Below are 26,919 nucleotides of genomic sequence, written 5' to 3'. Positions count from 1 at the left end.
GGGCAGCCCACAGATACTAAAGAAATTCAGAGAAAGAAAGGTCGATGTAATCCACGGTGAGCAAGCAAGGCTTTAGGTGGATCTCGATTTCATCCTTGTGGGATACTAATGAAAATCCAGGCAGAGACATTCTGGAATATGCACAAGTGTGTATATGTGGCACAAAGAAATAACAGGAGAGAAGGTTGGAGAAGTGGAAGGCATGATTCTGGATCTAAAATCTACCCAGAGATATCCATAATGGCACATTTAAATATCAAAGATAATATCCAAATATTGTTGATAGGGTAAGAAAGTTTTAAGTTTCTGTGATACTTAAAACAGAAATGATACCTTAGCACCTTAGTTCTGTGTTTTATAATTCCAGATAAGCTTCCTAGTCATTCTCATTCAATCCACAGAAACCCCTTTTAGGCTGGGAAGACTGTGTAGACGTATATATTCAGATAGATGGATGGATGATAGAAAGATAGATACATACATACATACATACATGCATGCATAGACACTTAGATGCCTACATACATACACACAAATATATACGCATGTATGTTCACATAGTTTTAATATTTTTTTACCACCTGGATTGAGAGCCCTAGAGGACTCGATATTTTTTCTTCTTTGTGGCTTACAAATTGCATAACATGGTGGTTATATGTGAAAGGCATCCAAGAAATATTTGTTGAATAAGACTGTTATTCTCCCCTTTATATTACAACTCAAAGACATTAAAGATTACTTAGCTAGAAGAAGAGTAAGAGAAGAGCCAAATGTCATGACGTTCTGCTCCTAAGGTCTTTCTGTTCACCTCCCATGCCAGACATGGATTATTGCAGTCCAAGAAATAAGAGAGAAAAATGTCATGGTCAAAAATTGTATACAAGTTCAAGTGAAGATTTCTAAGATTGCAGGAATCTGAAATGGAATTATACACAGGCACTTTTGCCTTGATGCTTTCAGGTGGAAAGTGTTTAGAAATTGTTCTCAGGCAGGGAGGAAAACTTTGACAATTATTTGCAATTTTAGTTCTGCAGATGAGAACAAAGCAGATCAACTTCCGCCACCACTTCCATTCTTGGCATTTAGGAACACCAGAACCGCTCAGAACACTTGCAGTTTTATTAGAAGAGGCTACTCTGAAGCCAGGTGAGCTCTATAGACTTGCACAGGAGCTGTTCTCTTTAGTTGGCAAGTATCTAGAAAGGAAAGGGGAAATAATCTACCCCCTAAAATGGGAGTGAGTTCCAAACGCAGGATGAACTCCCTCCCTCAATAAAAATCTAGGAATAAAAAGGATGCAGTCTCCTGGTGGTGAGAACTAGAATCGCTTGTGTGCCCAGCATCGCTACATGTGTACTCTCTGAAGAATTCCAGCTATATGTGCTATTTCACATCTGTTAGCTAACTCTGAACTCCAAAAACATAACAAATGCAAAATATGACACTGAGGAACATTATGTGGGCTTGTGATTTTCCCAGGAGGAATTGGTCCAGCCGACGATAAATAGATTGAGATTTCATGCAGAACATGGAGACAGACTGTTGCTACATGACTTTTCTGCGTGACTTGTGTGATTCTTTAGTGTTTTCCATGCTGTGTCTATGTAAACATGGCAGTCAGAATGGAAATTGTAGGATGATAAAATTATTTATGCATGTGGAATGTTTGCTATCCAGAAAGAAGCACAAACCAAAATTTTCAACGGTAGGAGAAATGTTTAATGAATTATGACATACTTCTCTGAAACAATAATGTGATAATACGGAGTTAGTTAAAATGTCTACTGAGAGTTGTGTATGTAGAAAAGTTCTCTAGCTTTAAAGAACTGAAAAAAAAAAAAAAAGGCGAAAACGGTACTTATGATATGACCACCACAAAACATAATCATGGGAGAAAAAAATGAAAGGAAATATATCTATTTAGACATAGTTTGTGGATTACTTGTTCTCTTACTTTTCTGTATTTCATAAAGTATCTAAAATGAGAAAGCAGTATAGCTATTATAATCAAAGTATTATTTAATTTTGTTAAAGTAGATAAAGAAAAATGCTTCATTTACATCATGTTTAAATCAACATGTTAAATTTAATGTGATATAAATGTAAACATGTTTAATCTTATATCACATTAAATTTTAAAAGAAAAAAAGTTTAAGTCCATTGACTTTCAGCTTTGCTATGACATATATTCTGAAGTAAGCTATTCCGTATGAGGGTCATATCATGATACCGTCCGGCCGAATTCCCACAGCCAAACCCAGAAACATAAACAGCGGTGACGTGATATTATAGGATTGTCATCCAGCGTGGTTATTCTTCTGTTGCTGGGGTTCACAGTGGGGTTTCTGGAATTATCCTGTTTAAGTGATACTGGAGAAAATTCCTGGAGGTGGCTACTGCTGTGATGAACGGATGCCCACCTGTGGCTGACTCCTGTTGTTTCAACAATATTCCTTGCCTTTGACCCACATTCCTCTTAACAATAGTTGTAACAAAAACCATTAAGAACACATGCAGTAACTTTTATTTCTTTTTTTTTTTTTTTTTTTTTTTTTTTTTTTCCTGAGACAGAATCTTGCTCCATCGCCCAGGCTGGAGCGCAGTGGTGCAATCTCAGCTCACTGCAACCTCCACCTCCCGGGTTCAAGTGATTCTCCTGCCTCAGCCTCCTGAATAGCTGGGACTACAGACATGTACCACCATGCCCGGCTAATTTTTTTTCGTATTTTTAATAGAGATGGGGTTTCACTGTGTTAGCCAGGATGGTCTCGATCTCCTGACCTTGTGATCCAGCCATCTCAGCCTCCCGAAGTGCTGGGATTACAGGCATGAGCCGCCGCGCCTGGCCAACTTTTATTTCTTATCTATTGGAACTCAGCAGTTGGAGCCACATTCTTATGCTCATGTGTGTAATAATTTTGTCTTAGTTAATAGTGTGATAACATAGTTATTTGTGCCTGATCTCTCCAACATTGTAAGCTCTGTTCATGGACTTTCCCCTTTGAGTCCTCCAAATAATTGGTAGCAGAAATTCAATATTGTTTTTGAGTTGAACTGAATTGCTTCAATATCTTAGAATAACTAAATATCCAATATATTACCATTATTTTGTCTTTTACTCCCATTATGTTCTTTGTCTGAACAGTTAACTTTAACCCAAGCAGTAATGAAAACACAGAATTCTTCTCTACTGCAGTAACCATTACTCTGGTTTTTTTGAAAACTAAAGTTTTCACACTGGTTATCACCCATGATGCCTGGGGTTGTAGGATTCCACTACCTCAGGACCCCATCTGCTTGCAAAGACAGTCTGCTGTTAAGCTCTTCTCACTCAAGGCAAACCCAACAGCCTTCAGACTTGACTTTTCCATAGTGACCATCTTTCTTTGGAATATTCTCTGTTATTGTTTTGCCAATTAGATTTATTATTGTCAACTTGGACATTTTGAAGCCAACTGTCACCCTGTCTACCACTCCACAGTGAGCCAGCTCAGATTGAATCTTGGATGATGAAGGTTTCCTGTCCTTGGTCTATATATGTATTTCACAGGGAATACTGTGAGTTACCTGCCCTTGTAGCCTGTAGCTTTAACAATGCTATAAGCCTTATGAAAAAGTGAATTATTTTAATGTTTTCAGATGCTCAAAGTCCTACGTAAATGCTTTAAACATGATAACTCAAAGTAAGAAGCAACGTCTTAAGCCTCATGATGACATAACCAATAGTTTAACTAAAGGTCAAAAGGTGTAGAGGTTAACAGCAAGAAGAAGAGCAAGGAGAGTGGTGAAGGGCAGGTTAAGAATCAGGTGTACATCCTAGCCATGTGCCTCTTAGCGGTGTGACCTTGGAGAAGTTCCTTAGCATTTCATAATCTCAAATTTTGCATCTCTAAAATGAGAATGGTTTTATTGTATGCTATTGTAAGGATTACAAGAGATATTTATATACATGTATAACCACTTGGTACAGTTTCTACACAACTAGAACATAGAACTAGAGTATAGAAAATGTTCAAGAAATGGAAGTTACCATCAGTATCTTCAGTGATGGGAGCTCATTTCTAATAAAAAGGAGAGTTATCCAGGTGATCTTGATAGTACTAACCAACCTGTGTTGATTTGTTTCCTATCTATGTATCCATCCATCCATCCATTCATCAATCCACCCGCATCTGGGTAGCTCTATGGAGGAGACAGCAATGAAGATTCAGTGCAGAGGAGTGCCTCAGCTTACCTCCTATTGAAGATTAAGCAATGTGGATGGGAGAAGAGCATATTCTTTTAAATTGGGTCTGGCCTCAGACTAATAGCTAGAAATCATCCACGTTCCTACTAGGATAAGTTACTTCATTGAGGGCTTTCCCAAAGTTAGCCACATCTCTTCATCCAAAGCTCCAGTGTATTTCTTTAACATGATTGACTTTATGACAATGACCAAGTCCTTGTTCTTCTGGGCCAGGATTCCTGTGCACCCTCAGAACCCATTCACTGGAATAAGCACACTGTGAAAGTTGCGACTTCTATGTGTCAGGCATTATGCTGATTATTCTCACAATTTACTCTTCATCTTCCCAACAACATTTGAAATTGTCATTAACTTCTTCACTTTATATGTGAGAAAACCTGAGATCAGAGGAGTCAGGTAACCTGCCCAAAATTAAGTTGTGGGAGGGTAAACCAAAAGCAATAGTGGAGATTACATCAGCTCAATTGTACCACAGTTACATGTTATTTAATGTCAGTTTTATAAATAATAATAATTAAATGAATGTCTTTATTATAAAGACATTTTTAGCAGGACTCAGGGAAAGGGCAAGGTAGTACCATCAGCATGAGGTCCAGCTATCTGCTGGGAGAAAGATTTGTGGGAGGAATTTATATCCAATAGAAGCTTTTGGCAAAGTAATTGAGAATGAGAATAAAAGAGAATTAGAAAATATACTGTATTTAGACTTGCAAAATACCTTTGGAAAGGTTATCGTATTTTTTCTGAGATGGAGCAATTATTTGATCTCGATGCTTTAAAAAAGAAACAATACAAGAATGTAAGAACATTTCTATGGATTGTATAAACAATGCTGCCTGCAAGTAATCAGCAGTAGGGCCACACTTAGTTAGCATATTTATAAATCATCTGAAAGGAATACATGCTGAAATTTCCAGATTTGCAAAAACCACTAAGCTCTTCCAGGTAGTGAAATGCCAAACTGGTTAATATAAATGCAGAAAGCTAACACAGGGCTGTGTGAGTGGGCAGAAGGATGCCAGATGGGCTTCTGCCTGGACAACTGTAAGATAAGGAATTTAGGGAAAAATAATTCAAATCATCCCTCCTAGATTAAAGGGCTTTGAACTACTAGCTATAACAAAATTAAGGGATTTTATAGTCAGTGTATACTTTTGCCCCTAGTTATTCCTACTGCAGCTAAAAGGCTAGCTAGAAATCACATGTGCTTAGGAAGGACATTTTAAAGGGGTATTGAAAGCAGAAAACAGTATCCTGCATAAATGTAAAGCCATGGTTCACTTATACCTGCAATATAGTGAGCCATTTTTTCAGCAAACCTTAAGCAGCTATAATAGGGTAGGAGAAAGTCCAGAGGATGTCAACTGAAATGATTTATGGAAAAGAGGAGCTGCTTTATGAAAACAAACTTACAAAGATTAGGATTCATTGACCAGGGGAGATGAAGGTTTTATAAAATCATAGGGATGTGGTGCATGGGGACATTCACCTTGGCTAACATTTACCCTCCTCATCATCAACAGGCACGGGTCAGAGGGTGGCTGTCAAAGGAATAGGGCATAGTTTGAGTTTAAAATATACATCAGTTTAGGCCAAAAGGCCCATAAGTTAACCAACAAATAGGCAAATAAAAAGTCAAGGTAGATGAAATACTACACAGACATAAAAAAACTAAATCATGTCCTTTGCAGCAGCATGGATGCAGCTGAAGGCCATTACCCTTAAGTTAATTAACACAGAAACAGAAAACTAAATATTGCATGTTCGCACTTGTAAGTGGGAGCTAAACATTGAGTACTCATGGGCGTAAAGATGGCAACAGTGGACACTGGGGATGACAAAGGAGGGGAGGGAGGAAGGGGACAAGGGCTGAAAAACTACCTACTTGGGTATTATGCATACTACCTGGTGACGAGATCATTCATACCCCAGACCTCAGCATCACTCAGTGTGCCCATGTAACAAACCTGCACATATACCACCTACATCAAAATAAAAGTTGAAATTTAAAAAAAAATTCAAGGTAGCATGGGATGCCTGCCAAAGAAATGCTCTCCCCACCTTCTATCTTAAAACTTGAAAAGAGAAGAAAAAAATTTACACATGCGGTAACGACTTTGGAAACTACTTACCCAACAAGATTATTATATCTTGGGACTACACATGGGTAGAGAAGAGGTAAACACATTTTTATGAATGGATTAAATATACAATATATTTTTAAGAAGTTGGTAATATTTGAAGAAATGCCCAAATTTTGTGATGTATACTTTGGAGTAAAACATGCTTTGGAATCAGGCAAATCTGATTCAAATCCCAGAGCCACCACATGCTGGCTTTTGGGTAGGTGACTTAACCACTCTGAACCACAGTTTCTTCATCTGTCAAGTGAGAACTCCTTCCAGATAGAGAAGCTGGGAAGATTGAAAGGGGTGTGCCCCTGGTAAAGCACCAGGAATGGGGCTGAGGATTGAGGTGCTGCAATTCTCAGTTCCCTTTGAGAGCTCTTCTACCATGTGCCCTTTGCAGCAAGGTCAGATTCAAAATACCATCCTGGGGAGGCTCTGAGTCTACCCCAGTAGTCCTTCATTCTAACCATATCCTTATGCAAGATGATTCTAATTTTGCAGCTCTCTATTACCATTCATTCTCTCATATTCATTAATCCCTTATTTTTTTTTAGTCATCCTTTTATGCTTTGGGGAAATAACAGTGATCAGCATATGCCAGTGCCCTGCTCTCAGGGAGCTTACCTGGAGAGGGTGGAACAAAACACAAACACTAAGCCTGTAAAGAAAGTGCTTTCAGAGCATGATAAAATGAGGATCATCATGCAGAGCGTATCGGGGTTGAGGACATGGCTCCTTCAATAAGGAGGTGGGGGAAGACCTTTCTGAGGAGACAGCGCCAGAACAGGGTCCAGAACCATGAGAATTCCCTGGTTATTTGGAAATCTCAGAGGGGAGAGGGAGCGTTTCAGGCAGGTGATTGAGCAGGGGTAGAGGCCCCAAGGTGAGAATTAATGTGGAGCTTCCAGTACCTAGAGGAGGCTGCCGTGACTGCATATCCTGGATGGAGGGAAAGGGACAGAGGGCAGCCTGTCCCCATTATCCCCCATTACCCCGAAGCCAAGTCCGGACTCAGATTTTATCCTGTGAGTTTTCAGCTGTTTATGAGAAGAGCTGGCTTCTATTCTGTCAAGGTCTTGAGGCTGCTGCATTGGGAATGAGACTCTCAGGCAGCATGAGTAGAAGGAGAACCGTCCTCCCTACTCTTTCTGCCCCTACTACTTAGCCACTCCAGGCTTCCCAGATGCTACTGCAATCTTTCTTGACTTCAACAGTCACACTGATGTCACACCACATCTCATGGTGCAAGGGTAACTGCACAAATCTCTTTTCACCCCACATGTTTTAGGACATAGAAAAATTATTTGTTCTCCAATGAAATATTTAACCCAAATATATGTTGTTTCAGGTTTTAAAAATCAATTTGATTGGCCACAGGAAACGTATTTTGGCATCTCTGGGAGACAGGCTGCACGACGATCCCCCACAGAAGCCCCCTCGGTCCATCACCCTCAGGGTAAGTGCCAAGCACATTCATTTGGTTCTCTGCCCTTAAGAATTACTTGTTTGAGACCAGCCTAGCCAATATGGTGAGACCCTGCCTCTACTAAAAACAGAAAAAATTAGCCAGGTGTGGTTGTGCCCGTCTGTACTCCCAGCTACTCCGGAGGCTGAGGCATGAAAATCGCTTGAACCTGGAAGGCGGAGTGTTGCAGTGAGCAGAGATTGCACCACTGCACTCCAGCCTGGGCAACAGAGTAAGGAAATAAAAGAATTATTTTGTGCAGTTTTATAGGTTTTATAAACATACACTTTATACAACTGAAGCAATAGATCAGCAAGTGCAGGCTCTTTTCTTTGTAGCTTACCATATCTGTGTAAAATCAATCTCCCTTTTGATTGTGTTTGACACAATCAAAACAACAAGATTTGTTTTTCTAGATTAGTTAAATATATATTTTTGAGATTTAGATATCCATCTATAATGGAATTCAGCCTGACAAATCACCACCTTTAAAGAACCACTCCCTCACCTCCCATCCCACACCCCATTACACCAGGAGAGCGGAAATGAGTTTTCTGTCAGACTCCTCAAACCCACAGAAAGAAAATCGATCAAGGACCACAGTTAAGTAAAGAGCAATTTAAAATTAACCTTAGGGTCTTCTGTTTTTTCAAGAAGTAAAATTTGTCCAACTTTACCCACTTCAAAAATTTAGAATAGAGAATCTAAAACCTTACTTAATAAATGGTATTTCTTTTCTTCAAGTACACTTTAGAATTATGAGGTAGGAGCCCAGCGTAGTGGCTCATGTCTGTAATCCCAGCACTTTGGGAGGCCAAAGCAGGCAGATCACGAGGTCAGGAGATCAAGACCATCCTAGCTAACACAGTGAAACCCGACTCTACTAAAAATACAAAAAATTAACCGGGCATGGTGGCACGCACCTGTAATCCCAGCTACTCGGGAGGCTGAGGCAGGAGAATCGCTTGAACCCAGGAGGCAGAGGTTGCAGTGAGCCAAGATCATGCCACTGCACTCCAGCCTGGGCGACAGAGCGAAACTCCATCTCAAAAAAAAAAAAAAAAAAAAAAGAATTATAAGGTAGGAAACTAGAGAGAACCTGTAGAAGGGAGAGAGAAATAAAGGGGAAGTGAAGGAAGGGAGGGAGGAAAGGGCAGAGAGAAAGTGAGAGAGATGATTTCCAGGCAAAATGGCAGTGGCAAGAAGTGGCTGGCAGTCACCAGTGTTCATGCGTCCTATAAGAACTTTTCTAAAATTCGTCAAAAAGCTGAGATCTCCCTGAAAGCTGTGGGGTGCCCACTCTGCTCTTTTTATTTTGTCCTGCACTTGCTTGTTTCTGATTTCCTTTCTGAAGGGATAAATACAAGCATGGCACCCAGAGGTAACCGTCGTGATGAAATGCAGTGGCCTGCCTCTTATCAATATACTTCAGCAAACAACATAGCCACTGTCAGGGTAACAGAGGGTGGGGCAGGAGAGGAGCTGTTAGGATTTGGAGTCTGATTCAGCTTTGGAGGAGAAGCAAATGCGCAAGGATTTCAGGGGATGCAAGAGAATTGGCTCCAGGAGGACGAGCTTAGCCTCCTGAGAGAGACTGGAGTGGGCTGGGTAGGCACTACATGAATACTGGTTGAATTAATTACTGGGGGCATTAGGGTACACTGGGATATTTGGAGGTTACTTGAGAGTTTTGGGAGTCATAAAAGTACAAATGGAAATTTCACCCATTAGAAAGAGGAGCGTCAAATAAATTAGGAAAAAAAAAGTGATTTTTGTTTTGCCTTCATTTTGCTACATGGAAGGAGAGAAAGATATAAGCACCATCAGTGTAGTCATCCTAAAATAACTCTTTAGAGAAGTAATTTCCTGCTACTTACCCTGCTCTTTTTCCTTCCCCTTCTGAACCTCTCATTCTGGCTCTCTGGAAGAGATTTAGGGGAACAAAAAAAGATCAAAGACAGAGATTTCCGAGAAAAAGTGTAGGACCTAAATCTATCACAGAAGGTCCAGAATATCTGCAGGAGAAGGGATCTGAAGAAACACCATGATCCCAATCCTGTTTTACTTGCAAACAGTAGAGCTGAGCTGTCTATGCCCCCTATCTTCCTCCTGACCTGTTTCCCTCGGATGGAGTTGTCTTTGCCTTGGAAAAGCATCCTCTGTCGTAGCATGCACTGCTCTGCAGTCTGTGCGTGTGACATGCTGTGTTGCCATACTGTGTCCTCTTCCCAACCCTGTTGTCAGACCATTCTTTGATGAAGGATCAAGACCCATTGGGTCCCATTTTAGCTTTCTCATCATGGCATCTACCATGGTGAGGATGCTCTGCCCACGCAAGGGCCCAGTTCCTTTCCTGTAAACACAAGCAGTAGTGTCAGAGGTGCCCAACATAGGTGTGCCTCCCTCCTGAGACCATCCATGGTGCTGCTTTAGGAAAACAGAACCTGACTCTTGATATCTCAGACCTTTGACCTGAAATACTTAGGGGAAAAACGTATTGACTAGATTGTGCCATTAATAAAATGGTGGAATGTCATTCATTCCTTGGCTGTTGCTTCAAAAGCGACTCCCCACCCCCACAGTTTGTCTTGTCAGTATTTCACAATTTTGAAACCAAAGGTTAGCCACGGAACATGGTATTTATTTCATGATGTATTTCCATTCAGGAACCCAGTGGTAATCACACTCCTCCTCAGTTGTCTCCATCACTTAGCCAAAGCACTTACACCACTGGTGGCTCCCTAGACGTTCCTCACATTATCATGCAGGGCGATGCAAGGAGGAGAAGAAATGAAAACTACTTTGATGATATTCCCCGATCAAAACTGGAGAGGCAGATGGCTCAGGTAAGGTGTTATAAGCCTTTGTGATATCTTTTTCAACCATATCAGGTAATACCTTTTAATATTGAACAGTAGCTTCCTATGGATGCTTATTGCCCGTGCCTAAGTAGAATTTATACCATTTTATGCCCCGCCTTTCATTCCTTGCTCATCTGAACTAGACTGAGACAGAAATGTCTGGGAATGGAATGTGTACACATGTCCTTGTTAGGCATTCCTGCTGAAGAAATTTTGTCTGATCTCATTGCACCCAGAAAGTCTTGCCCAGGGAATAATATTGTGTCAAAGTAAAATCATAATGAAAATGAGTAATAAAAGTTTAGAATACAAAATGTAAATTGGTTGGATAACTGGGCAGAAGTTTGGAGGGAAGGATTAACCCTGTGTGATGTGGTTAATTTCCTCCCAAAGCTATACATTCATACAGAAATGCTCTACTGGGACTAGTTGCATTGTCTCATAATGTCACCTTGAATAGTTGAAAATAGTGATGCTTTCTGGCACAAATAATTGAAAAGGGAGATCTGTCACATTCGGACCTTTCCACGTTTTTGGTATGGATGTTCATGTCTAGCCTGTCCTCGGATTGCTGCTTAGAAACTTGAGTCAGCCTTAACCGAACAGTGGCGCTGTTCTTAATGCACATTCAGATGGGCGGGTAGCTCCGCATTTTGCCCTGAGATGCAAAAATACGGATTTGTTGTCAACTATCGGCAGAATCAACTCTTTTCATCCTCATTCTAGGTTCAGTCTGATGTGCAGGAGTCTTCTCTCTGCCTCCCACACCTAAGATGGGAATCTTGAGGTGAAAATTTGACTGTAATTGCTTTGCCTTGGTTGTTAAATATTTTTCTCAACTGTTTAGTGAGATTTTATTTTTAAAGCCACTGGTAAACATTGTATGCTGCAGCTCACGAGAGACAAATGTGAAGAGAATGTTCTGGAAACCATGGCTATTCTGCCTGCAGTTGCCTTGGGGAGAGAAGGCCTGGGATACTGTGTCTTCTTTCAGTTCCTTTAATTTTGAAATGTTCTCTGGGTTATTTGTGCAGGAAATGGCAATGCTGGGATTATGGAGAATCTTTTATTGAAAGGGGATGGAAAATACAGGAGAAACAAGATAAGAATAATTTTCTCTTTCTCTGTTGCTAGGTATTTTAATTTTTATTACTGTTTTCACTGATGCTCTTTTAAATAGGGCCTCTGAAAGCTTTTTTCCCCCCAAACTTTTCATTTATTTCCTGTTACTTATTATATTTTCGAATCACATATGTGGTTAAATTTCCTTAATGACAACATTTCAGAGATGTGGTTTGTTTTAACCTTGAGCCATGTAGTCTTTATGTATTAATATGAACTGGGTCTTTTCTGAGCCCATTTCTTCCCTGGGTAAGGGAGGATAGTTCTTTAATGAGCATTAGCTATTATTGACTGTGTCAGCCTCAGTATAACAGAATTACCTCTCTCAGCTGCTCGCATAATTTATGAAATTTCTCCATATACTGCAGGAGTTTTTTTTAAGAGGACTTACCCTTCAACCTATGTATAAACACTCAGAGGTGACCTAGCAAGACTGCACCCTTACATGCTGCCTGAGGTTCGCAAGCAGGGGCAGTAGTATCAAATAGCACAAATCTTTTAACAAGTCACTCCAATCAGAAATGCATCCCTTACGAGAATTGTCTTAGCCTTGGGAAAATGGTATGGGCTTTTATCTGGCCAGGTGAGAAAAGCCCAAAAGCAGAAAGCAGAGTGAGATAAGCAGGCTGATGGGACGTGGTGAACGAGAGCACCTGTGCACGCATGCATTCCCCTCACGTGGAGTACTAACGATGATCGAGTGACTGCTAGAGACACAGGCTCCATCGGCAACCGGGAGCTTATTAGAAGCTTTCTAAAAGCCTGCTGTTCAATACAGCACTTCTGCTGCAGAGAAAATAGGAGATGACACCACATGAATCTGATCAATAAGAAAAAGGGATTCTGGAACTGCAGCTCTTTGGGTGATGTTAATTGCAGTTTCGAGCATGATCACTAGTCTGGCAAGGCCAAAACCCATGGAGCAATGAATGCATACCTCTTAAAAAATAGTGCTTTAACCTGTCGAAATATGAAATACTCTGTCATTTTGTTGTTGACCAATTCAATTTATGTGACTTTTCCACCAGTCAACCACTCAACTGATGGGTTTTTTAATTATTATTCTATCTTATTTTTGGTCATTTGCTGTAATACTTTTTGAAATTTATTTACTTTTTAAAAAACCTGTCATATCTCTCTAGACCATACTTTTTCCCCTAAAGTTTTGTGTTTAGGCAATCAAGTTGGGTCTTCCTAAAGACTTGAATAGCAATTAAAATCCTTGCAAGCAAGCAGCCAGTTATACCTCCTTCCAACCTGGAGCTCCATTCCTACAGTTCTTTCCCAAGGTTTCTCCCAGGAAGCTTACTGTAGCTTGGTTAATGCTTGCCTAACCAGTCCGTTTCCCACTAAAATGGAAAAGTCCACCTTCAGTCTTTCTTTCTTACCTACTAAAAGAAAGAAGAATGCAGTTGAGAGAAAATCACCAGGACACATTTATGTTCTTAGAAACCCCTCTACTTCAAGTTTAACGGAGCTACCACTAGAGTGATTTGGAATTCTAGCCCTAGGCCAGAAACCTTAAGTTCCTGGTGGCTGCAGTAATTCACAGGAGTTTTGCCTTCTTGAGGTCTGCTTACCAGATGTTTGGAAGTGCTTTGCTTAACTTGGAAAACCAATGCTTAAAGTTAAATTGAGATAAATTTAATGTCCATTTTACCTGTCAAATTTGTTGGCAGATATTTAAAATAAAACGCTAGAATGGTGTTTAATTGATTGTTTTCAATTTGAAACAATATTTAAAATACCTGTCTTGGAATACAGAGGTTTTGCAAATATTGTGAGTATTGTTTGCTATTATTCTGATATAAGCAATACTCTGGCGTCAAATTATTTTAAATGAATATGCAAGAAACAAAATTGAGTTCAGCATGAACTGAATGTAATGATAGAAATACATCTGAATGATGGATTTCCTATCATGTTGAAGACATAGCTTCTCCAGCCTGTAATTCTAAACTGGACTCATTAGCCCAAAAGTTCTGAAACACTCCTCCATTTCCATACCCCTAATAAATAAATGTTGCATTCACATTTGTATAATTATACCATAATGTGCATAGTGATTTTAAATTCTCAAAGTACTTTGACATCTGTTATCTCATTTTAGCACAAACAAGGTGTCCAACACACTATTCATGTGCATACAGCACCTGGCAGATCAGCTTTTAATTCTGAGTTATGTGGTAATCTGATAGTAAATGGAAAATATATCCAAAGGAGGAAAATATTTTCAGTATTTAAGACCTAATTGCAATCTTCAGAAGTTTTCTTAAATGATATTTAGAAGTCTAAGTACGCTTAAAATGAACAATAAGAGAGTGATGGAATGAATAAGGTTAAGTCCACATTCTCCAAACTCAGGCAAAAAAAAAAAAAAAAAATCAGTTTCCAAATGCTGCAAGTTAAGCCATTTATAGAAGGCTTCCATTTACAGAAATATATATGAGAAAATGAAATAGTACTTGTATTTTCACACAACAAAGGCTTCTCAACAGTAAAAGAAATGCATATATTTGCATAAACTTTAGCTTAAATATTAGTGAGAATAGTGTATAATTTAAAGTCTTTATGTTCTGAATGCTCTTGTCTAAGATTACAAAAAAACAGTATTACCTGGGGCACTAAAAACTTTTTCTAAATTATTAGAAAATTAATTCAGTTGCAAGCTTAATATTTCTCAATCTAAATAGTATTAATAAATACAACTAGATCAATTACTTCTCTATTTGAAAGCATTTTGTATATTACATTTTCATTCTTCCAATGTTTGTTGTTTTGATACTATTAAAGGAAAGGAAGTAGAAGCTGAGCCATACAGAAGCACTGCTGTGACCAGGTTCATGCCTGGGATTGCACATGCAGTATCTTATTTAATCCTCACAAGAGCCTATGTGTACATGTGCCAAGCAGGGTGAGTGCTTGGCCTCACAGCTGGTAAACGGCAGAGCTGGGACTCAAGCCCTGGCCTACCTAACCCTATCCTTGTTCCTCTGTAGTCCCTGATGCCCTGTGCCTGCCTCTGTATTAAAATGATATAAAATATTTTTAAAACAGTTCAGCAAATTCTTATTTCCCATGTGCTGTAATAGATTCCATTTGTGTAGGCACAGCAAGCAGAAGATAAAATCACAGTAGTTTAATGGAAACTGATTGAATCAGCTCATGGTTAACACCATGAAATCTTTAAATGCAAAACTACACTGGTTATTTGTTGATCCTTCAGCAGAGACCCTGCACAGTGTGTCAGAACGCTGCCTGTCTCCTATGTTTGTGAAAAGCTTTGTAGGTAGGTGTGGGGTTAACTCTGTCTACAAACAAGTTCTTGCTTGTGGTGTTTCTCCAAATAGTCGATGCTGTTTCCTTCGTGGCTTCTTCAGTTGGAATTCTGATTTGGTTTCTTTCTGGCTGTGTGACCTGGACCAAGTTGTGTGGTGACTCTGAATTTCAATTTTTTTGTCTTTAAAATGTGGATGATGTCTGCTTCTCAGGCTGTATGTATCAGATAATTTATATGAAAGCATATTCTAAACTGTAAAGCACTATATAGACAGATGTGACTATCAGTTCAGACACATCACCTGTCTGTCCCTAATTCAAAGGTCTCTACTCATTGTAGGCCAATTGATGACAAAGAGTTGAAGGGCAAGTGCTCTGGTGGTTGTAGCATTCTATAAAGACCATCTTTTGTTCCAGTGTTACCTATATTTAGCATGTAGATTGAGAATGGAATTTGCATTTTTCTTTTATTATTTTAATTGTGTAAACACAACGTCTGCCTAGGAGCATATATCACGATGCAGAGGGATCCGGGTAGAATGATCTCAAAGCCAGAGAAAGCAGCGGATGGATGCCATCTTTCTCTACCAATTCAGATTACAAAATTGTAACAAAAAATATCATATGGTAATAACACGTTATTATTGTAACACTGTTAGATAAAATATCAAGTCAGAGGGCTTTTTTTTTCTTTAAATGAAATTTGGAACTTTATTGAAATATATTGTGCACAGCACTGTTAGCTTTAAAAGCATGGATATCCCAGAAAGCCATGAGGCAAACACTTTGCCATGTCTGGGAAAGAAGCAGGACAGTAACTTCTCCTTTATATACTTCTCCTGAGAGAATAGGCCTGTTGTTCCTAGAAATTCTACCGAATGCTCTGGCTTTATTGGAATTTATGGAATCAGTTTTCAGAAAATAGCACAACTATGTTGAAAGGAACAGCATTTTAGAAAGTGGCTTTTTTGGCTGGGCACGGTGGCTCATGCCTGTAATCCCAGCACTTTGGGAGGCCAAGGCGGGCAGATCACTTGAGGCCAGGAGTTTGGAACCAGCCTGGCCAACATGGCGAAACCCCATCTCTACTAAAAATTCAAAAGTTAGCTGGAAGCTCTGCATAATTAAGTCATTAATACAGCTGTACTCCTAAGAGTACTTTAGAAATGATGTTCACTTTCAGTCACGGTATAGAGAAGACAGACAGACCGTAGGCATTATTCTTGGGCTAGTCACAGTGCCACAAACTCAAAAAGCAATTAAAAAAAAAAAAAGTTAGCCGGGCATGATGGTGGATGCCTGTAGTCCCAGCTGGGACAGGAGAGCTGAGACAGGAGAATCGCTTGAACTCTGGAGGCAGAGGTTGCAGTGAGCTGAGATGGTGCCACTGCACTCCAGCCTGGGTGACAGAGGGAGACTCTGTCTCAAAGAAAAGAAAAGAAAGTGGTTTTTTTCCCCCAAACTAAACAAGTTTTCCTATTACTGCGTCACATCAGATTTTGTGTTTAATGTCCATAAGTTAATGCCTAGTATTTAATTTAGATTTTCATCACATAGCCACTACTCAGAAAGGCTCAGCTTGTCCATGATTTCAACATTTCCTTCCATGAAGGTCTAAAGAGCAGCTCTTAATACTTAAGCACAGACAGATCATACATAACCAAAAAAGAAGGTCAAGAATGCACTCAGTAAGCTCTTCCATCAGGAGCTTCCAACTTGGCAGCTCGTCAGGTTGACAAGCTGCCACCCCAGCTTCAGAGATCATCTGGAATGTTGATGATACCTGTGCCCTGTTTCAAGTCAAGAACTCTAGACCACTAGCCAGCTATGACCAACACAAAAGTGGAAAGCAGTGCTTCCATACTTGGAATTTAAACCTGATGTATTGTACACCTTTTTTTTTAATATGGTCAGTTAATTTTCTTTTAGCAAATACACCCTGCTCTACCTGACACAACTTTGGGATTAGAAATTCCAGTAGGATGAGTGTCTTTTAGGCCACACTAATGTCAGTATGATTGGTGTCTTGTGTATACTGTACTTCAGTGTTAAAAAAAATAATTGGAAGAAGTGGGAGAATCACTCAGATGGATTCTTTTTCTGGCTTTGATAGTCATCTTACAGGTCTAGATTATTTTCTTCCCCGTCAAGTTCATCAAGAAAGCAAATTAGCCAGAGTTGATTCTCATAGACCCCCGTCAGCCCTAAACACCTCCAGTCATTTTGCTAGAGAAGCTCCAATATCTCCACCTTGTCTCCATGTGCTGGTGCTTAACCAAGGGTACTGTTTCCAATTAAAACCAGACCATGGATTTTTAAAAAAAGAAAAAGAAGATATCAATAGAAAATATTCTATTTTCAAAAAAACTAAACAAAAAGTCTGACAGTATATAAAACCCTATTTCAGTGGAATTGACCTTGTGATATTTAGTAGTGCCTTAGGCTTGTCAACATTGAGCAGCTTGTTCACAAAGAGGCCCAGCAGGTTATTTTTCCACTTGTTAAATTTTCAGAATGTTTCTTATTACATGCAGTCCAGTTCTTGGGTCCACAGGTCAGTTTTTGCTGTTATAATCTGCCCTTGCTAAATTTTCAAGGGTAGGAGAATTCTCTGATTCTTATTCTCCTTCTCCTTCTTCCCTTTCTTTTTCCAGTGGTAAAAAAAGTAAAAGAAGGTTTTTTAACATCTAGTGGAAATAGGGCTGTTTGTGCGGCCGTGTCTCAGTTAATTCTGTATGTATAGGCCTAAAGTAATTTATCAGCAAGGACTTCTCCAGATGCATGTAAGTAACAAAACATGCAACTCAGGATGGCTTAAGCAGAAAAGGGTGGGAGTCCTGGATCCAGGTGCTGTTTTGCTGCATTGCTCTCTGGCTCTCCATCTCTTGGCTCCGCTGTTCTCTGTGTTGGCTCTTTTCCTAAACAGCCTTCCTCTACATGTGGAGAGTTTCAAGCCATATTGCTCTTTAACTTGAAGTTACAAGAAAGAGAACCTATCTTTCCAACAGTGTCAAAAAAAAAAAAAAAAAGTCCCAGGCCAGGCATGGTGGCTCATGCCTGTAATCTTAGCAATTTGGGAGGCTGAGGCCGGTGGATCACTTGAGGCCAGGAGTTCAAGACCAGGCTGGGCAACATGGCAAAACCCCATATCTACTAAAACTACAAAGATTAGCTGGGCATGGTGATGGGTGCGTGTAATCCCAGCTACTTGGGAGGCTGAGGCATGAGAACTGCTTGAACCCAGGAGGCAGACTTCACGGTGATCAAGATCACACCACTGCACTCCAGCCTGAGAAACAGCGAGACTCTGTCTCAAAAAAGAAAAAGTCTCAGTATTGTGTTCCATCAGTTCAAGTGAGCCTCGTTTGGATCAAGTGTCCTTCCCTGAGCTAATTACAAAGGGGTGTGTGTGTGTGTGTGTGTGTGTGTGTAAGAGAGAGAGAGAGACAGATTGATTAGCAAGACAGAGGTCCCATACCAGGGGTGGTTTTAGCTCCATCTGAACCACGTGGACTGAGGAGTAAGGAGGCACCTCCTCCCATGAACAGCCAGACCGCTGCTACTAGAAGAGGGGCTGGTTTCTAAGCCAGCAGAACTAGCAGGAATGGGCAGCTGAATAAATCCACTCTGACTTTGGAATTCTGAGACTGTCTGATGGAAAATTGCTGTATCAGATGAGTATTGATTTCATTTGTTCATACTTAATTTGATGAGCTTTGTTAGAATGCCAGATTTGAAGAACTGAGACCAGAGTGAAAAATCCCATCTCTGATATCTGTTACCTCTGTAACCTTGGATAAGCTTCTTAGCTACACAGAGCCTTAGTTTTCTCTTCCTAGACTGAGGTTAATGCCCACCTCACATCACTGTTATGAGGCACAAATAAAATGGTATTTTTTCGAAGTATTTTACAAACTCTGAAACTATACGTTTGGGTTGTTTTAGAAATTATTGTTGTTATTTTGAGATAACTTCTTTTTCTTCTACATTATGCTTTCTCAACTGCATGTGGGAGTAAATGCATTTTAAAGTAAATCTCATATTTAGCTACATCTTACAAAACTGTTTCTGTTTTCCAACTTGTAAGCCCAAACTAATACCTCTTCACTGACTTGGAAATCATGGTTTTTATGAATGCAAACACTGTCCAAAAAGCTCCTATTCATGTTATAACCTAGTTAACACTGGTGCTCTTTGGAAAAGGAATTATGGATGATATCCATACTTAAATACTTTTAAAAATTAAAGGATGTTTATGAGTTAGTGTATTTCAAAATATTTCATTATATTTCATTTTTAAATGTTTGCTGCTTTTTTGGTAAAGTATATGTTGGCTATGTGGGGGCAATGCCTGACTCTTCCGCAGTCGTTTTTTAATTCCTCTAAAATAAACACTCTGTAAATTCTGTTGACCAAATTACTTTACGTAAGGCTATAGGCATCATAAAACCACAGGGCTCTACAACATATCAGATAGGACACAAATTGGGATGGTCTCCAGTTTTTTAGGGAAATATACCGCCTGGAACAATAGATTATCATCTGTCTAGCTTAGACCTGGTGGTTCATCGTCATCATCGTCAGAGCCAGCACTGATTAGTACAACTTTATAAGGAGGAAATTGAGGCATGGAGCATTTATGTGTCTTGCCCACGGCCACAAAAATTGCAAAGTGTAGAACCAGGATTCCAATGCAAGCAGCCTAGCTTCAGAGCCATCATGTGAACCACAGTGTTGATGAACACCCCATATTATCTCTGCAAACTGGGAACTAGCAGACATGACACATTCTAGAAATTCCAAAGCCCCAAAGGCTCCAATGCAGTATTTTGAGTTCCTTGAAAAATCCTATTAAGAATATCTAATACCTTATGTAAATGCAACTTCAGTAGAGAATTAAACCTCTAAAGTAGCATGGATAAACATTGTATTTGAAGAAAATCCTTTGCTCCTGACATCCAATTTTTCGTTCTTTACAAATCAGATATAGTAAACAATTGCTTCATGTAAACCATTGTGAAATGATGTGACCTCCTTGCTGTACACGCCTCTATTTTAATGAGGTTTGAACGCAGGATCACAAAATATGTGATAACTTGCTTTTCTCTATATGCATTAATAGCTAGAAGATTCTTCTGTGCAGTCAGAAGAATGCAGAACTGAGAATACAGATAACCAACTGTACTGTTAAAGAAAAGCAGAGACTTTTAGGATGAAAAGGGGCCAGAAAATATATGTAGTCTCTTAATTGATGCAGGCACCCGTTCGAATACATCCTTACAGACAGCCACAAGTTTCTGCCTAAACTTGTCACTGGAAAGCTGGCCTGCTCTTTGTGAGGCAGCCGCATGATTGGAAAAGGTCTAGTTGATATAACTTTTGCCTTATATTGAATTGAATTGAAATAAGCCTCCCTATAACTCCTACATAGTTCATGATATCTTCTGAAACAACTAAGAATACATCTGCTCCCTTTTGCTGGGAAGAGTTTTTTAAGACTGAAGACAATTTGATATCTTCCCCTCACTATGTTAAATGTCTCCAGCTCTTTGCCAATCCCATGTGATAACGGGGATGTGGGCAGTATAGCATCCTGGTTCCCTAGCTCTGGGCAGATCAACATTGACATATCATTCATTCTTACTGAGCTTTTCTTCATGAAAATTTCCCAGCCTTTATCAATAGCCATGAACTACACCTCCTTTCTCAGCAGCACTGGATTTACATTATCCTTTTCCAGAAAAAGCAGTTTTATCAAGTTACTCATTCAATAATCCTAGTCTATCAAGACCTTTCTAAGACTTAGTTGCTACTCAGTATATCAGTGATCCTTTTCAACTATGTAATGTGCTCATTTTAAGAAGCTTACCTCAAAACAACAAACCTTTGAAGTCATCCATCAATGTATTGAGTGAAGTGTTGAATAAAGTAGAACTGAAAAAAAAAACTGTGTAGCTTTCTACTAGAGACCTCTTAGCTTGGCATCGTTCAAGAGGATTGTTCAACTGCACTTTGTTTTTTCATATTTTTCACAAGGATAAAATGAAGAAATGCTGGGGTCTCAATAAACGTCATTGAATAAATGACTCTGCCCAATACATCTTTTCTATCAGAAGCAGGAAACAAACATTTGGCCTTCAGTTAATAAATGAATTTAAGTAAAGGAAATGACAACCTCTGTTTGCAAGAAAGGGATGTAATGTATATTGTAAAGAGATGTTACAAAGAACAACATTACTTTGCAAAATCTAATTTTTTTTTCAGCCATTCATGTTATGATAAAAAGTTGATCACTGCTTTTCTGAATTAGTTATTAATGTTCTGCTTTTTAGTGGTCCTGAAAAATATTTGATAGCATCCAGACTTTGAGGGGTAACAAGTAAAACAGCCCATATTGCTATAAACAGCATGATCCCAATTGACTTAAATTCCTTGCAACATCCCTGGAACCTGGGGAGCTGCACAATGAGAGCTGGATTGTACAGGCAGTGCTCATTTTTTTTCCCTGCTCTATTTTTTTCTTGTAAGGAGATTTCATAGACAATTGTGTAATGCCATTTAGGGCTACAACTGTCATATTAGGGAATACAGGTTATATATTATCTCTACAAATGAATAACAGGAATATCATAAGCTTATAGTTCTCTCCTACTCTCCTACTTTAGTAGCTGAGGACTTCTTTTATGCGATATCAGTCCCAGAATTAGAGTTAAGGAAGGAAGGGAAAGAGGGAGGGAGGAAGAGAGGAAGGGAGGAAAGGAGGGAGGGAGGAAAGGAGGAAGGGAGGAAAGGAGGAAGGAGGGAGGGAGGAAGGGGAGGAAGGGAGGAAGGAAGGAAGGAGGGAGGGAGGAAGGGGAGGAAGGGAGGAAAGGAGGAAGGAGGGAGGGAGGAAGGGGAGGAAGGGAGGAAGGAAGGAAGGAGGGAGGGAGGAAGGGGAGGAAGGGAGGAAGGAAGGAGGGAGGGAGGGAGGAAGGGGAGGAAGGGAGGAAAGGAGGAAGGAGGGAGGGAGGAAGGGGAGGAAGGGAGGAAGGAAGGAAGGAGGGAGGGAGGAAGGGGAGGAAGGGAGGAAGGAAGGAAGGGGAGGAAGGGAGGAAGGAAGGAAGGAGGGAGGGAGGAAGGGGAGGAAGGGAGGAAGGAAGGAAGGAGGGAGGGAGGAAGGGGAGGAAGGGAGGAAGGAAGGAAGGAGGGAGGGAGGAAGGGGAGGAAGGGAGGAAGGAAGGAAGGAGGGAGGGAGGAAGGGGAGGAAGGGAGGAAGGAAGGAAGGAGGGAGGGAGGAAGAGAGGAAGGGAGGAAGGAGGGAGGGAGGAAGGGGAGGAAGGGAGGAAGGAAGGAGGGAGGGAGGAAGGGGAGGAAGGGAGGAAGGAAGGAAGGAGGGAGGGAGGAAGGGGAGGAAGGGAGGAAGGAAGGAAGGAGGGAGGGAGGAAGGGGAGGAAGGGGGGGAGGAAGGAAGGAGGGAGGGAGGAAGGAAGGAGGGAGGGAGGAAGGAAGGAGGGAGGGAGGAAGGGGAGGAAGGGAGGGAGGAAGGAAGGAAAGAGTGAGGGAGACTGGAGAGGAATGGGAAAGGGAAGGGAGGGAAAGTTGAACTTGGGAAGACAGTGTTAGAGTTTATATCATGCCAGGGGACTTAGATGGAACCAAATGTGTTGTTTACTTCCTCCCACTCTTGGTAGGTTGATTAATGCTGACTCCAGCAGTCATGGGTCACCCATGCAGATGTTGTTAGAGAAACAACTGTTGGCCTGGCTTTTCCTTCCCAGCAGGTGATAACTGATCTGTCCAAAAATCTTCCCCATAGGCACAGGGGAAGGTCACGATCATGAAGTTTTGGAAGGACTGCCCTTCAGAAAGATGGAGAAATGGCAGGAAGCAGCATTTTCTTGACTCCAGCATTTCCTGCAAATGAAATAGTCCAGCTGAGACCCTTTATAAAAAGGGTCAGTGGGGTGCATGCATAAAACTTTCACACTTTAGAACTAGAAATAAATAGACACAGACAGGGAACTTGAGAAGCTGACAGTGTGGTTGCAGAGAAGAATCTAAATCACTTGCAGTTGTTACAGGGACTGAGTATGTATCTCAGAACTCACTCAAGAGGTGAGAAGGAGGAGTGTTCCTCTGTCTCCAACGGTGGGAAGGAAGAGGTAATCAGATGCTGGCCTACGGCCTCTGGATAACTCATGAGAAACAAAAGGCTCTAATTTTCTGATTTTCTAGGCAGGGTTCAGTTAATGTTCATGGACGAAGCAACTGTGGGGCTGTCACTGCTGAAAGAAAATATGCATATGAGGTGTTTGGTGCCTTACCCCTGGACTGCACTGAATTTGTTTGATTGCATCCTTTGACAGGTCTCATTTCATGCCAGACTCTGCTCAAGGAGCCACTGAGTGTGCTGGCTATTGGCCAAGGCTTCCTTTGTTGGGACGCCCTTTTTTCTTCTGCCTTTGAAGCTGTTTTGTTTGCTCTTCAAGTTTGTTTTCATTTTCTTTTAGAAGCACTATCATCCAGAAGAAGGAATGCACTTCATTATTCCTTTAGCTTTCACTCTGAAACTTTCATATTTCTTGTTGGTTTCTTTCTGGTCAATTTCTGAATACCCTGAAGTGTTGAAAGTATTATGACAAACATAAGGGAGAAACAGAGAAAAAGTATTTTTTTATCTTTTTCAGGGCTAGAACACGGCAGAAAATTTCATCTCTGGTAGAATCTGACTGGAGGGCTCTATTCATAAAAGTTTCTTTATTAGACTAGCTATATAATATCAACAGACTCCCAGAAGGTTTCCAGGGCTTAATAGGGGTTATCGAGTTGATGGAGCTGTCATCTACTTGCTCTGTTCTGAGACCTACCATCAGCTGTCAGTCCCAGTTTACTACTGGTTCTGTCCGTGGAAAAAGCAATTTTCATTCCACAGACGTTGATTAAAAGCAAGACTGATTCATACTCACTTTGTGACCCAGGACTTGCACACAGTAGATGACCAGTAACTACTTTTGCATGAATGTCAGGGTGACGGAGAGAGGTTCTTATGCGCCAAACATTTTTTACATTTTAAATTTCTGCTTGAGGCCAAGTGCGGTGGCTCACACCTGTAAACCCAGTATTTTGGGAGGCTGAGGCGAGAGGATCCCATGAGGCCAGGAGTCTGAGACCTGGCCAACATGGTGAAACCCCATCTCTACTGAAAATACAAAAATTAGCCAGATGTGGTGGTGCACACCTGTAATCCCAGCTACTTGGGAGGCTGAGGCACAAGAATCATTTGAACCTAGCAGGTGGAGGTTGCAGTGAGCCAAGATCGTGCCATTGCACTCCATGGATGACAGTGAGACCCTGTCTTAAAAACAAACAAATAAATAAATAAATAATTTCTGCTTGAAAGAATAATTCTTTTACAGAGTGAAAAGCACAGACTTAATTTGGATGTAATATGCTAGGGTGCCTGGGGAAGGCATCTCTGAAAAAGTGACATTAGAATAGAACTTGAAGGAAGTGAGGGAGCTAGCTAGGCCTATAGTAGCCGGAGGGAGAACATGTCAGGCAGAAAGAGAAGCAAATGCAGAGGCTATGAGGCAAGAATGTGCTTTGCTGTCAAGAACCCAGAGAGCAAGAGGAAGACGGGTAGGAAAGGAGGGTAGGGAGGTAGAACAGTGTGGGTACCAGAGAATGGAGAACCTTGCAGGTCATTGTTCGGACTTTGAATTATCTTCTGTGTTGAATGGAGCTGAGTGGAATGACCTGGCTTTCATTTTAGATGGGTCATTTTGGCTCGCGTACTGAGAAGAGATACTTAGGGGGCAAGGATGACAGCAGTGAGACCGGTAAGAAGCCAATGAAATCAATCAAATGAGAAAAGGGAGTAGCTTGGAGCAAGTAGTGACAGGATGGTGAGAAGATTTTGGAAGTAGATTCAATAGGCTTTGCTGCTGGGTTGAATGTGAGATATAAGAGAAAGGAGAGCTCCAGCATTATGAACCTGAGGAACTGGAAAAAAAGGGCTGCAATTTGCCGAAATAAGGAAGCTTACAAGGAGGTGAGGTCATCAGGAGCTTGGTCTCTGGCATTTAATTTAAGGTTGAGCTGACTTAATAAATGTGAAAGGAGAAACATCAAGCAGGCAGCTGGGTGTCTGAGTCTTGAATTTAGGGAAGAAGTCTGGGCTGGAGATACGAATTTGGGAGTCACAGCTGGAAGAGACCACCTAGTATAGCCAAGAAGGAAGGGAAGATTGAGGACTAACACTCCAGAGATGTTCAGATAACAGGAGCAGCCAAAGAGGCTGAGGAATGGAGGAGTGATCAACGGTGTCACATAGGTCAAGGAAAATAGAAAATTGTTTCAGTAGAGTGGGCTCAGAAGAGGACAGGAAAAGAGAAAGTGGAGACCATCTAGACCCTTCTCAGGGAGTTTTGCTTAAAGATTAGAGTAATTGAGCAGGAAACTGAGGGTGATGTTGGGGCAAGGGGAGAAGTTTGTTTGCTTTTGATGGAAGATGTTATAGCAATTTTTGAGAATGCTCCAGGAAAGAGGACAAACCATAATGAAGGAGAGATAATTTATTGTAAATTACTGGATTGCTAGCAATTGAGCAAAAAGGAAGTCCACCTTTAGGAGGAAAACTTTGGACATTGGTTATATTCTTTTTATTTTGTGGTTAGATTTGAATGCATTTGTGTTGTATTTTCTGAGCTGAAGTCATGGTAACCCAAGGTACAAGATGGTAACGAAAGCGAGACATGCATTGCATTTTAAGAAAATATTTCCAGAGCTAAGAGAGAGGTCTGAACTGAAGATAAAATTATATACCTTCAAATGTGTGTTGACTTCACCATCAAAGAAGTAAACATTAAATTATTAGTAATATCTCAGTTGTAAGTCTATCCTTATTTACCCTTATTTGTTTGGGTTTCATAGTAATTCAGGTTCAGAAAAACTAAATGAGCCTTTGCAATATATGTGACAGGGATTGAGAGAAAATAGGCAAATGAAATTGCAAAGGGGCGATTAACATTATTTCATGGAACTGTTTCCAGGCTCTACAGCAGCCTTTTGACACCTAGGTGCGCTAATGACAAATATTCCTTCTCTCTTCAGCAAGTTGGCAGCGCTTTTCTGCCTTTATCAGGAAATATGAGGACTCTTCCAACAGGAAGTCCGCAGTTTCTGGTACAATTAACCGGAAGTGTGTTGGCAATGACATAGTTGATGAAAGGCACAAGCGGCACCAATAGAGTAGACCAGTTAAAAATGATAATGAGTAACGGTAGTGACTAATGTTTGCATCATGCTTTGCCATTTACCAAGGCCTTTTGAATGTGTTCTATGATTCCATTCATTCGGTAAATATGTGTTCCGTCTGTGTTCCAAGCCCTAAACATTTAGCTGTGAAAAAGTTTCCTGTCTCTTGAAGCTAAACATGAGCTGGACAGTAACTTGGTGAAATAAGTAGGTCATGTACTATTCTTCTTCTTCTTCACAGATTAAGACATTGTAAAACTTAATTACGACCAGGTGCGGTGGCTCACGCCTGCAGTCCCAGCACTTTGGGAGGCCGAGGCAGGCGAATCACCTGAGGTCAGGAGTTCAAGACCAGCCTGTCCAACATGGCAAAGCCCTGTCTCTACTACAGACACAAAAATCAGCCAGACATGGTGGCAGGTGCCTGTAATGCCAGCTACTCAAGAGGTTGAGGCAGGAGAATCACTTGAACCCGGGAGGCAGAGGTTGTAGTGAGCCAAGACCACACCACTGCACTCCAGCCTGGGCGACAGAGCAAGACTCTGTCTCAAAAACAAACAAACAAAAAGAAAAAAAAATAGA

At 40.6% G+C, this 26,919-nt stretch overlaps 1 protein-coding gene across 13 annotated transcripts in view; it reads left to right on the top strand.

Moving 5' to 3' along the window:
* Positions 1 to 26,919, top strand: part of ANKS1B (ankyrin repeat and sterile alpha motif domain containing 1B) — a 1,279,773-nt gene that overhangs the window by 1,172,665 nt on the left and 80,189 nt on the right. For 11 of the 13 annotated variants that reach the window (XM_037987423.2, XM_008004353.3, XM_037987370.2 and 8 more), the window contains 2 exons: positions 7,724 to 7,831; positions 10,507 to 10,686. In XM_037987423.2, the coding sequence (XP_037843351.1) occupies positions 7,724 to 7,831; positions 10,507 to 10,686 (288 nt within the window). The remainder of the gene's footprint in view (positions 1 to 7,723; positions 7,832 to 10,506; positions 10,687 to 26,919) is intronic. The other 2 variants (XM_073021028.1, XM_073021027.1) reach the window with 1 other exon arrangement.

Source organism: Chlorocebus sabaeus, chromosome 11, assembly GCF_047675955.1.
Source record: "Chlorocebus sabaeus isolate Y175 chromosome 11, mChlSab1.0.hap1, whole genome shotgun sequence".
NCBI lineage: Eukaryota > Metazoa > Chordata > Mammalia > Primates > Cercopithecidae > Chlorocebus > Chlorocebus sabaeus.
This window is presented reverse-complemented; position numbering and strand designations above follow the sequence as displayed.